The 12,555-nt window shown below is 40.5% G+C and overlaps 1 protein-coding gene across 4 annotated transcripts in view; it reads right to left on the reverse strand.

Annotated features, from left to right (window-relative positions):
* The window catches only part of SUSD6 (sushi domain containing 6), a 59,523-nt gene that overhangs the window by 22,838 nt on the left and 24,130 nt on the right, over positions 1-12,555 (reverse strand). For 3 of the 4 annotated variants that reach the window (XM_053384939.1, XM_053384964.1, XM_053384956.1), the window contains exon 2: positions 7,203-7,397. In XM_053384939.1, coding sequence (XP_053240914.1) covers positions 7,203-7,323 — 121 coding nt within the window. In that variant the 5' untranslated portion in view covers positions 7,324-7,397. The remainder of the gene's footprint in view (positions 1-7,202; positions 7,398-12,555) is intronic. The other variant, XM_053384947.1, reaches the window with a different exon arrangement.

Consider the following 12,555-nt stretch of genomic DNA (forward strand, 5'->3'; position numbering starts at 1 on the left):
TGGGAATTTCAAGTTCGAATTCCCACTCGCCTGCAAAGATCACCCTTGCCTTGAGCATGCCAATTGCTCAGCCTAGCCCACGCACATCATTCCTCAGGGCTGTTGTAAAGCTAATACTGTTCTCAGCTCCTGGAAGGAATGACAATACAGCATTCTATGCCATGCCATCCCACACTAATGATGTCAACATTGCTCTTGAGCTGCTCCAAGTTTTGTCTCTTCTTTGCTGTGCCCACGCCTAAAATCCATTCACTTTTGCCTGGAGGTAAGTCATTTATTATTATTATTAGTAGTAGTAGTAATATTAATATTAGTATTAGTAATAGAATTAGTATTAGTATTTTGCCAAAAAGGACTACACAGTGAACAACAAGACAGGATGCCCACCTAAGCTCCACAAGATTACTATGCAATTCCACGAGAACATGCTCAGCATCACCCAGTGTGATGGCTCATGCTCAGACACCTTCAGCTCAACTGAAAACTGTGTGTACTTGTCTGCAAACAAGACATGAAGACTGAGTACATCAACCCTGCTGTGTGGGAATCCCTTGCAGAAAACCATAGTGCCTGGAGACAGGTTGTGTATCTACAGCAGTGACTAGAGGAGGAATGACCACTGGGATGAGTGCAGAGAGAATAAATGCCATGGTGCATCTGCAGCAGCACAACCAGATGCCTTCATCTGCCCCAGCTGCAACAAAACATGCCTCTCCCATATCGGTCTCTATAGCCATGGCAGGCAGGCCCTGTAACTCTCCCAACGGTTTGACTTCATCCCTAAAGGTGCACTCCTCCATTGTCTCCTGAGACAGATAGATGGCAACAACCAACAAGCTTTCCTCCTGCAATCAGTAAGATAGTTTCCCTTTGTCTAAATGTTCCTCAGAACTCCTATCTACTGACTAAAGCGTATGTCTGCAGTCCTGTACAAGTGTGTACATTCTCATTGTCAATGCATAGGCACCTTTTATAGCTCTGGCTGATATTATATTTTTTATGGCTAAAGTTTTATGAGATAGGGTTGGGAGTTTTGGGGGTATTTCAAGCTTTGCTGGTTCTGAACATCTTTATAAAATGCATGTTTTGTGTGGGTAATTCAAGACACTACAAAAGTCATCCCATTTTTTAAAGAATCAACTGTCTAAAATGTGCAGAAAAACCAAATTAGCCAAATTCCTCTAACTATAAGTATTCATTATGTATATTACACAGACACATCTGGGAAAGTGCTCTTTCTTCCAACGATCCATATGCAAGAATGAATTTTATTTGCTCAAGTCAATAAAAGAAAGTCACAACTTGACAAAATATTGACTTCAAACACAAAGCATCATAAATGTCCAATTGCAGTCTCCCAAAAGACAGCTGAGACACTGTGCTTTTTCTTTCCCAAAATGTAAGAGATGAATTTACCAAGCAGAACATTCAGCCATCTGCAATTCCAAACCAAGGAAGCATCCACAAATCCTCAGCTGGATGAACTAACAGACAGAAATGCAAATGCAAGGTCATATTCACATATTGGGATCAAATAAGCTGCTCAGTAGGGATGGACAGATCAGTCCATTTCCAGTCTGTATCAATTTCATATGTGTTTGTAAAATAGTTCTTTTTAATGCAAACCACTTGGAGTTTATTTTTTATTATTATTTTTGATTGAGCAGTATAGAAATCTGGCAAATTAAATAATTCTGCCCCATCCTGTTTCTGGCATTAAGCTGTGAAAAATATCTGAATGAAAATTCATTTTTAAGTATTTATTTTATCAAAATATGTGCATTTCTAAATGCATTTCTTTTTAAAACATGTGTTTAAATTTTATTTTGGTACTTTTTCTGAGCAGAGGACTATATCCTAAGTTTTGGAGCAACACAAAATCTGAAGGATTGCATTCCAATTCTGTTTCATCTGTGGGACATGGGATCTTTTGAACCATTTAAGTGTTCAGAAATCCTTTTGCATGTAAATGTGCATCCATTTTTTAACACAGAAACAGAAGCAAATCGAGTGGCTTGCATTTTGAGTAACTCAAACATTGCCCATGTTTTAAAATTACTGGGTACTATACATTGTAGCATGAATGCATGGACAAGCCTTCAAGGAAAAGTTTTTTCCCCCAGCCAGAACTCACAGGAACCGAGTTCCGGCATCTCTTGGTTGCACTGCAGAGGCGGGAGGTGGCAGAGCGATTGTGGTGGCAGAGGTGGGTGGTGAAAGTTGAAGTTTGGGTGCTCCCTCTCAAAAAAGATCAAGAAGTTCCGACACCTTTTTTTCTAGAATGAAGTCCCACATAAACCTAAATGTGGTGTCATGAAATAGCCTACTAGAGCAATGGAAAACAAAGTGGACATACACAATGGAAAATGCTTCCAACAAGAAACTTGGGAAATGAGAGTGGAGAAGAAATACCTCAAGTTCTTACCAAAGCTTTCCCCCACAGCCCTTTCCCTGAACAACCCCGCGAATTTTTTTGTCTAGCAAATTTTTCGTCTTGCGAAGCACGAAATCCCATAGGAATGCATTGAAAATCAATTAATGCGTTCCTATGGTCAAAAAAAGTCCAAACAAAGCCAAATTTAGTACAACAAGAGTTTATTAAGTGCTCTTTAAAGTCACACATACTGTAAAGAGCATTTCAAAATTCAAACCCAGAATTTTTTTAAAAAAACAGCAGAGTGGCCCAATGGTCACAGAAAATCATAAAAATGCAGGGGGGGGGGGGGAAAACAAGCTTCCAGATTCTTGCAAACCCCTCTCCAACTGTTCCCCCAGCCACCCAGCACACAGAAATTCAAATCCTGAATTTTTTTAAAAAAACAGCAGAGTGCCCCAATGGTCACAGAAAATCATAAAAATGCAGGAAAAAAACACACAAGCTTCCAGATTCTTGCAAACCCCTCCCCAACACCAAGTTCTTGAATTCCAAACACCCCAACCCAAAATCCAAAACCCCCCAAAAAAGTTTTAAAAGCTTAACTTACCAAATGGCTGCAAAAGAAGTTTTGGAAAAGCTTCAAAAATCACCAAAGTCTTTAAAAACCTCAAAAAAGGCTACTATGTACACTGCGTTCTATGAGTTGCTCCTCGAAGTCAAGTTGCAACTGTATTAATGGTGTTAAGAAAAAGGAAACAAACTTGCAAGACGTTTTCGTCTTGCGAAGCAAGCCCATAGGGAAATTCGTCTTGCGAAGCAGCTCATAAAACGGAAAACCCTTTCGTCTAGCGAGTTTTCCGTCTTGCGAGGCATTCGTCTTGAGGGGCACCACTGTATTAATTAAACAGCAGACACTGGAACACGTCAATGCTTGCTGTTACGAGAACAGATCAGCATTCTGAATGAATATACTATTACAAGCACAAAGTCAGTGATTTGCTTGCTACAGTTCAGCAGGAATAAGGTTTGATAGCATCAGCAGTTTAAACCAGTGTGCTCTCTGCTGAATGGATGTCAGCTCAATGCAGGGCCCCTTCCACACCAGGATGAGCACTCAAAGCTGCTAGAGCACAACGACCACCCTCATCTAGTGCTACATCAGGGGCAGCTCCATGCCTGCACCAAAGATGTGTAACAGGGCTGCTCCCAACAGCAGTTGATAGTGAAATCCTTACAACTGAGCTGGAAACTGCACCAGAACTCATGCATGCAAAGATCTTCTGGGTCAGAGCGAGGGCCTAAAATTATTAGTAAGCTGCCATATGCCAGGTCAGGCTGCTTGCGCATATAGCAAAGTATTGTCTAGTTTGCCTGGCAGCAGCTATCCTAGACCCTGGCAGAGGGCTTTCACACAAACTACTAGTAAAGGTAAAGGGACCCCTGACCATTAGGCCCAGTCGTGACCGACTCTGGGGTTGCGGTGCTCATCTCGCTTTATTGGCTGAGGGAGCCGGCGTACAGCTTCCGGGTCATGTGGCCAGCACACAAACTACTACCTGATCCTTTTAAACTGGAGATTACTAAATACTGAACCCAGGACCTTTTGCATACAGAAAATCTTACCTACAACCGAGTCTTGTCAAACGTTGTGATTTATAAAGTAGTTTGGTGTGGTGACTATCCCTAAAATGTGCAACGTTAGAAGTGCTCACATGAAGTGCTCAGTTACACTTCCAAGGTCTGTTTACACCTTTGTCTGGCTCTCCTGAACAAGGACCTCTACCTTTCTCTTACCCATTTAAAGGACACATAGTCACTTAAACGTTCTACTAAGAAAGTAAGAACTATTAGTCATCTTCCAAATCATATTCAAACAAATCAGTTTCCCTTATCACGAGTTCTGAAATTCTAGTAAGTGGTAGAGTTAGCCAGAAGCAGATTAAATTAAAATTTCTCATGCCACCTTTATTTTTTTGCTGGATACTGCTGCCAAGAAATGGGCCATGGGGATCTTTTGGCAATATCTGAAATCCTAAGCTTCGAACCTAGCTGCACATCATTTAGGACCGTTATATACAATTACAGTTAATATTGTTATTCAAGATATATATTCCATATGCTTCAGATTCTGTTCCATTATACTTACTTCATTTCTTATAAAAATCTGTCAGTATCACTGTACACCTTCACTTGGCTATCTCAAAATGAATTTGGTGCTATAGGCAACTAACCAGTACATAGATTTCTATTTCCTCACATATTATATAATTTCCCCCTCTCTTCAGGAGCTACATCTGCTTTACCATGGATGGTAAAATTAGAGGAAATTCTCCTTTTACAATATTCATGCCTGCTTTATGAGACTTTAGCCCTCACAGAGGAGCATACTCAGTGTGGGGTAGGAATAATTTAAATTGATGTGTGTCAGCTTCATCTGGGGGACATCTGCTGTCAAACTTTTAGCATTTCCACATCACTTTGTATCAGTTTCAAATTTTAGGAATGAAGGCAATTAAGGAACTTTACCTTTTCCAATACCAAGTGCACTCGTGTTATGACCTTTGCATTCTTTTGTATAAATGTCTAAATAGCAAGGAATCCCAGAAAGCAAGGAGAGGACTAAACTGCTCAAAAATAGGTACGTATGCCTACTGAAAGCAGAGCTGGGTACTTATCAATATATCAAATCCTTAGTGGACTTTAGGTTACAGTACACAAAAGACCTAACTCTGCTGCAGGTGAACTTTGTTGCATGTCTACTGTCTTCCACCTCTCCCTGAAGCTATCAGTTAACTTGCAACTAACACAAAATAGCTGTATCTGGAAACAGTCACATCCTTAAGGAGAAGGCTCTAGTGCAGGCGTAGGCAAACTCGGCCCTCCAGATGTTTTGGGACTACTACTCCCATCATCCCTAGCTAACAGGACCAGAGGTCAAGAAGGGCCAAGTTTGCCTATGCCTGCTCTAGTGTGTCAAGGAATACTCCTAAACTAAAACCTTTCTTCCCCACAAATACAAATGGTCCAGCCACCTGCTTCTTTGATACAATCTCTTTACCCATTTCAAACCCCAAAGAAAGGAAAGAATGTGATGTACTGTAGGAGACAAGCAGCCCATTTCTAACACAAGGCACAAACCTTTGAACCAAGGCAAGCTACAGCTGCTTCAGGCAACTTTCTCAGACACACTTGGAAAACTACACTGAAGAGCTCTGAACAGCATCTTAAATTCCACATCTATAGCCAGATGAGTTGCCATTACAAATATTGAAAATAAACAGATATTTCAGAAAATAATTGAGAGTTTCAGGAATGAGACATTACAATCAAGCATCCCATAGGCTTATGGCCAAAGAAGCTATGAAGAATTCAAAAATAAGGATGCATGCATTTTAAAAACAGGCCTTCCCCATTCTCTAGTTATTATAATCATATTACTATTATATTATTAATTATTATTATTATTATTATATTATGTTTTATTTATTTATTTATTTTGCCCCAGCCACTCTGGGGGGCTTCCAAAAAATATTAAAATACAATAGTCTATTAAACATTAAAAGCTTCCCTAAACAGGGCTGCCTTCAGATGTCAATAGTCTATTAAACATTAAAAGCTTCCCTAAACAGGGCTGCCTTCAGATGTCTTCTAAAAGTTAAAATTCAGCCATAATCTACCTGACCATCCACACTGGGGAGAGGGGGAGAGACTAATATTGTCCATTAGCCACACCTGGACAGCAGCTAGTGAGTCTCTCTGTTCCAACCTCTCTTCTGCCCTCCAGAACCATACTTAATATTTTGCTAAGTTTTTATAACAAGTACTGTATATTGCATGGATGCATTTGCCCTATCAGGGTTCCCTTCTCAATGGGAGCTAGAATAAAGGGGTGTAAACTCAAAATAAAGACCAAGCCAGTGTCCTCAACAACAGTGATTACCTTTACTGAATGTTAGTAATTCATATAAGAAATTGTCCCCCAGAGACATGGCGAGAAATAGAATATTTCCTGTCTAACATGTATTTCCTATAATAAAATTTGCTTGCTTATTTTCCATACTCAGTGTCTCAGTGTGATTATACCAATGATGAAGTGTGCTCCTCCAAAGAGGGGTTTCAGTGCACAGTGCTATCCAAGGCAGGGGGAGGGCAAGTATTACCTCTCCACAATTATTATTTATTATTTTTATTCCCCACCATTTTTCTCCAAGGACTCAAGGTGGTCTACAGGGTTCTCCCCTGTCCTCAATTAACAACCCTGTGGGGTAGGTGAGGCTGAGAGGCAGTGACTGGCCTAAGGTCACCCAGTGAGCTTTGTTTATGCTGAGTGGGGTCCCCCAGCTCCTAGTCCGACACTCTAACCACTGCACCACACAACTGCAGTCCATTGGTTCTATCTACACAAGTCAGTTCTAGGTTTTAACTCATGGTTAAACTAAAAAGTACAATGGAGAAAACCATAAGATGCCTTTTAAAATATAGAGTAACCTGTCATCTAGACAACAGGATGTAACTAATGCAACTCTCACAAGATTACACCCTTGTATCTGCACTAACCAGTCAAAATAGTTCTCTGTGTATTAGTTCCATACTTCATGCGGTGAGATTAGAATCTCCACTTCATTCACAAGCATGCACTGGAGGCAATCTAACCCCCTACCTAGCTCCTACCAAGATCCTTAAAGCCATTTTTGTTCTCTGTTCTGTTTCTGAATTTTTAAGTGACAAGAGACCATTTTTTAATGCATTTATTGTTACTTGCTTTGAGCCATCGCAGAGAGAGCTAGAAACCTAACAAAAGTTAAGTAGGGAGAGCTTTACTTACATGAGTCCAGTCCTTCCACCGTGAGGGTACTGAAGAGAGCCAATGGAAAAAATATCCCATGACTGATCAAGGTAAGCAGCGATGTGGTGGTGCTAGTTGTTGATACCATTCCATGGCACATCTTTTAGACGCCAACTGCTTTTGATTATTTCCCCCTCCAACGTTTAATGTTTTCTTGGCAGAGGTCAATTCTACCTACAAAAAAGGGGAGGAGAGAGAGAGAAGGTCAGCTAAACTTCTAAAATGGAAAAAGAATATTAGACATCTCCAAATAAATACACTCCTGACTAAATTGACTTCCATATGAGCACATGTATGTGTGTGTATGAAACAAAATTCAAGGAGCCTTTTGAAAAAAATCCAGGAAATATCAAGATGCCAGGAGTCTATAAAAAAGGGACACCTTTCTTGACTGTTGTTAAGAAAGATGATATATGTTACGAGGGTGGCTTGTTTTTGTTTTAAAGATACAAGTCACCTGGCAAACTGCCTCATCTGCAGATATCACTCAAGAGACCTCAGGTAAACCAGTTTTACTAGACAGAGGCATCGGTCTTTAAAAGGAATCACGCACACAGAAATGACAGTCAGACTAGACAGCTATGATAAATAAACCAAAATCCTTCATTAGCCACCTGGAAGGAGACAGAAACCAAACCCCCAAGGGAGAAAAATAGTCAGAATACATACACTACCTGAAAGGAACTGCCGTATAAGTGGAAGCCAGCGAGAAAAACAAGCTGCTGAGCAGAAATGTCAGACCTCTGAATTACAAAAGAGTGCAGCTATTTAAATTCAGGGAAGTGACATCATTCCTACCTGTGGACTATTAGATTCAAGCCAATGGTGTATGTCACCTTCTATATTCAGAACGGAAGCCAAATGAATAAACAAAAACCTGCCCTCTGGCAAGTAGCTTCTGGGGGTTAATAATGTATTCAAACGCAGTTTACAGCTGTTATAACTCTCAAACATTCAATCCCAAATCAGTACAAAAACTTCCTGGAACTGGATTTCAAAATACCGTATCTGCACTGCAGGGGTTTGGACAAGATGACTCTTCCAACTCTACAATTCTCTGATTCTATAAAACCCTTCAATGAACATGCACTTGCATACAGGAACAACTAAACCTATGCTATTTATTCATCAGAGTGGGAGGAGGAAGAACACACACCTTTGCTATTCAGTACCAGTGATCTCATGGCCTTCAAATCAACACTATTTGCCAATTAAACCAAGTTATCGGCTGGAGCTGAAGTACTTGATTCTCAACCCCACCCCAAGTTCATGGGGTGAAATATGTAACTGAAAAGTTACTTGTAAGTCATATTGGCAGAATTTATATCCTGAAAGTGGGGGAGAAGTATAAATAACTGTAATAAAAAATATAGCACGCCTCCACCTTTTGAAGTTCCCTCCCAAAAGGGCTCCTTTTCCCACTGACTTCTCATTTATTCATCTCAGCAGCTCACATAAGCCAAACTCCAAGATTCCAGTCAAGAAGAACCTCCCAGATCTTAGGCATTTGTGAGAATTCTGTACACAGATACAGTGGTTCCTCGGGTTACATACGCTTCAGGTTACATTCACTTCAGGTTACAGACTCCGCTAACCCAGAAATAGTGCTTCAGGTTAAGAACTTTGCTTCAGGATGAGAACAGAAATCGTGCTCTGGCGGTGCGGCGGCAGCAGGTGGCTCCATTAGCTAAAGTGGTGCTTCAGGTTAAGAACAGTTTCAGGTTAAGAAAAGACCTCAAGAACGAATTAAGTACTTAACCTGAGGTACCACTGTATTTACAATTTAGTCACTGTATGCAAACAATAATTCCAAAGACTATAGTATTCATTTCCATGTCAGAAAAGGCTTCACACAGCACTCAAACTCTTACGTTAACTGAATTTAGAAGAATGACACACATTTCCAGGCTCATTTTATTGTATTGTATCTGATTTTTACCTAGATCCCTTGGAAAAGCAAAGTTTGTGTTTGTATGCACACACTCTCTTTTTCTGTCTTGGTGGAGGAGGGAAGCGACCAGAGAGGTTGGTGTCCATGGCAGTGGTGTAGCGTGGGGGGTGCAGGGGGGGCCGGCCGCACTGGGCGCAACATCTGGGGGGGCGAGCTCGCACTCGCAGCTCTCTGCCCCTGCTAAAATCCGCAGGTTAGGGGGCGCAAATTACTTGCCTTGCCCCGGGTGCTGACAACCCACACTACGCCACTGGTCCATGGTACTTGATCAAAAATGCAAATGTCTCCCTGGGGCTAAAAAGGTTGGCAACCCTTATTTGTCCAGGAGGGCATTCAATAAATATTTTAATAAAATTAATGCCAAACTTTGGATTGTGTGAACTTAGTCAAATTAATTTAAAAAGAACTCATCCCAAACAGGATAAAAAAACCCCAGTAATCTCAAGGGGGAAAGTCTTTTTAAAAAATCTCTTTGTAAACCAATAGGAGAAAGACTGGTTTAAAGTCTAGTCTGCAAAAATTCTATCTGCTCTTTTGTGGTTTATTTTATTTTATTATTTTATTGTGGTTTTAAGTTAAGTTCAAAGCTTTTTGAGAACACGGTTGTTTCAGAACTTATAGTTTTAATTGTTAACTCTTTAAATTATGTGGATAATTTAAGAAATGCCTTTGAAATACAGTGGTACCTCGGTTTAATAGCAGCCCTGTTTATGAACTATTCGGTTTACGAACTCCGCAAAACTGGAAGTAGTGTCGCGGTTTGCAAACTTTACATTGGTATAAGAACGGAAGCCGAACGGTGGAAGGGCATCGGCAGCGGGAGGCCTCATTAGGGAAAGCGCGCTTCGGTTTAAGAATGGTTTCAGTTTAAGAACAGACTTCTGGAACAGATTAAGTTTGTAAACTGAGGTACCACTGTAGCTATATCTCTCCTCTCATAGTTTTTTTTTTAAAAAAAAATCCTCCGGCACAGAGCTCCTACTGAGGGCAGTACCTCAAAACCACTGGAAGAAGTTACAGGGGAAATGAGAAAATGAAAGAGAACCAATGTAAAAGGGTCTGCTTAAACATCTCAACTCAGCCAGCATTCATCAACCATTCAGTGGGGACAAGTGTGACTATTGGCTGCTGCAAGGATGAATAGTTTAAGGAAGGTGAAAGCCTTTACACACCCAAAACACTATAACAATGGAACAGAAGCGCGTCTATTTCCTAGTCCTATGAAGCACTAGGCACATGACACTTTAATGCTATGTCTAGGTCTACACCTCCTGCAGACAATTCCCAATCCTTACCCTGATCCTCTAACGGTCACTAAGCAACAAAAGCCAAGCAGCTAGGGTGGGTTGTTTATGGGGAGATGTTTCCTAGTCCCAGGAGTTTCAGGTTCTACGTATTTTAATATTTATCTCCTATCAAACCAATACACATAAGACAGGCACTATTCGAAGCTTTTATTGTTGTTCTCTCTTAATATGCAGCCAGGAAAACTTACTTTGAAGCTGCTGCCTTTGTGAATTAATCCACAGACCACTCCAGTCATTCCATCATTGCCTTTTGAAGTAGCAAGAGATCAACACATTCCTTTGTTTGAAAATACTGAAGCTTTCTACTCTCAAATTCATGTGAGCATGTCTCCTTAAGCAGCTATTGTTACTCAAATTTTCCTTCTTACTCAATAATGTATCTCAGTTTCTTGACAGTAAATAACCCTGGTAGATGCACACTCATTAGAATTATACAGAGATAAATTGTTTACAAAAGCACCTTTACTTTGCTGGATAATGTTTGCCTAGGCTGTATTTTTAGGGGGGAGAGGGAAAGAAAAGGGTCTATTCAAATTAAATTTAAGGCTCACACGCTTCCTACCTACAGGCAATAAAATTCTGCTGAACAGAGTCAAAGCAGGTCTAGGTTTGAAAAAGCTGCCGGGAACAATCTCAAGTGTCAAACATTCAGCCACCAGCTGCATAAATCTCAGCAGCAGCTTGAAGGCAAATTCTACCTGGGCTGATTTCAAAAGCTAGGGTGGAAGCTTACCTCTGATCAAGAAGTCACAAGATAGGCTGTATTTAATTGCCTGTATTTAATTGCCTTTGACCTAAAGGGCTGATACTCCTGTTTTTTCTCTTTCATTCTTCACCTTTCTCAACCCAAGGTGTCAGAAGCTTGTAAAGTGCTCAGCAACTGGATTCCACATAATTACTGCTCACTCTCACTACTGCATAACTTCTTTGCTTGCACTAATTCTCCAACAGAATGCATTTTGAATTTGTCAACAATTTATCTACAAAAGCGGATTGCTTCCCAAAATCTAAGCACCTACCAGGAAGCACCCTTTTTTAGTAAGGCTTCAAATCAGTTTCAATAGACATGAAGCTCTGGCCAAACATGTGTGCACCAAGGGTTTTTTGTCACTCTAAAGCCAAGAGGGGCACAGGCCATAAAAGGGGAGGAAGAGGAGAGCAGCAGGAGACCAAGTTCAAAAGGTAAAAGCCCATCTTTAACAAGACCTCTAATCTACATTTGAAAGGAAAACTCAACAATTTTATGCTGGATTCCCCGCCCTTCATCTGCTTAAAAGGATCACATTATACAGATTTTATAAAGGAAACCCCTGCAGACAACATTCTGTGGGAAATGTAATTGCCATGTCAGTGGGTGGAAGATTTCTGAATGAACACATAGATACTTATAAACCACAGCAGAAAACTAGCTTGAAACAAACCTGAGTTTAGCTATTAACAGGAATGGGAAAGAAAACACACACACAAATAGAGAGAGATAGAGATAGATAGATAGAGAGAGAGATAGAGAGAGAGAGAAGTACGCACCACTAACTCAAACACCCAAATGTTCTTCTCAATAAAATATCAGGAAACCTCCTGGCCCCAATAAAACAGTCCAAGCAAAAGGATGCAAGCTAAGAAATACCCTATTTTCATACATACCAAGCATCAGGAAAACAATCAAATATATGACAGTGTGTTCAATTGACACCTTTTCTGGGGGAGCTATTATAATTGTAGCTTTTGTCCTTTATTTTGTCCCTGCTTGCCAGAAAGAATAAGCTTCCTTATCCTCCCTCTGTGCATTGTTCTGGGGGTTTTCCTGGCCATCCAGAGTGGATTTGGTGGTGGCGTGGGGCAGGGGCACTAGTGGAAGCCCTTGCGGTGACTTCCACTAATTTGCTGAGCAAGGGGAATTGGGGCCAAAATATCATTTTTCTGTGTCTAAGTGAAAAATCCTGAGTTTACAAATTGCTTTTCTTGAGAAGGAAAGGGGACCCTGGAACAAGGAAGAGGAATAAAGAAGTGACAATCTGAGAACCAGTGTACCAACAAGTATAAATTTTAAAGAGTAACTTTTCTTTGCCATGGA

This window comes from Podarcis raffonei, chromosome 1 (genome assembly GCF_027172205.1).
Source record: "Podarcis raffonei isolate rPodRaf1 chromosome 1, rPodRaf1.pri, whole genome shotgun sequence".
Taxonomy (NCBI): Eukaryota; Metazoa; Chordata; class Lepidosauria; order Squamata; family Lacertidae; genus Podarcis; species Podarcis raffonei.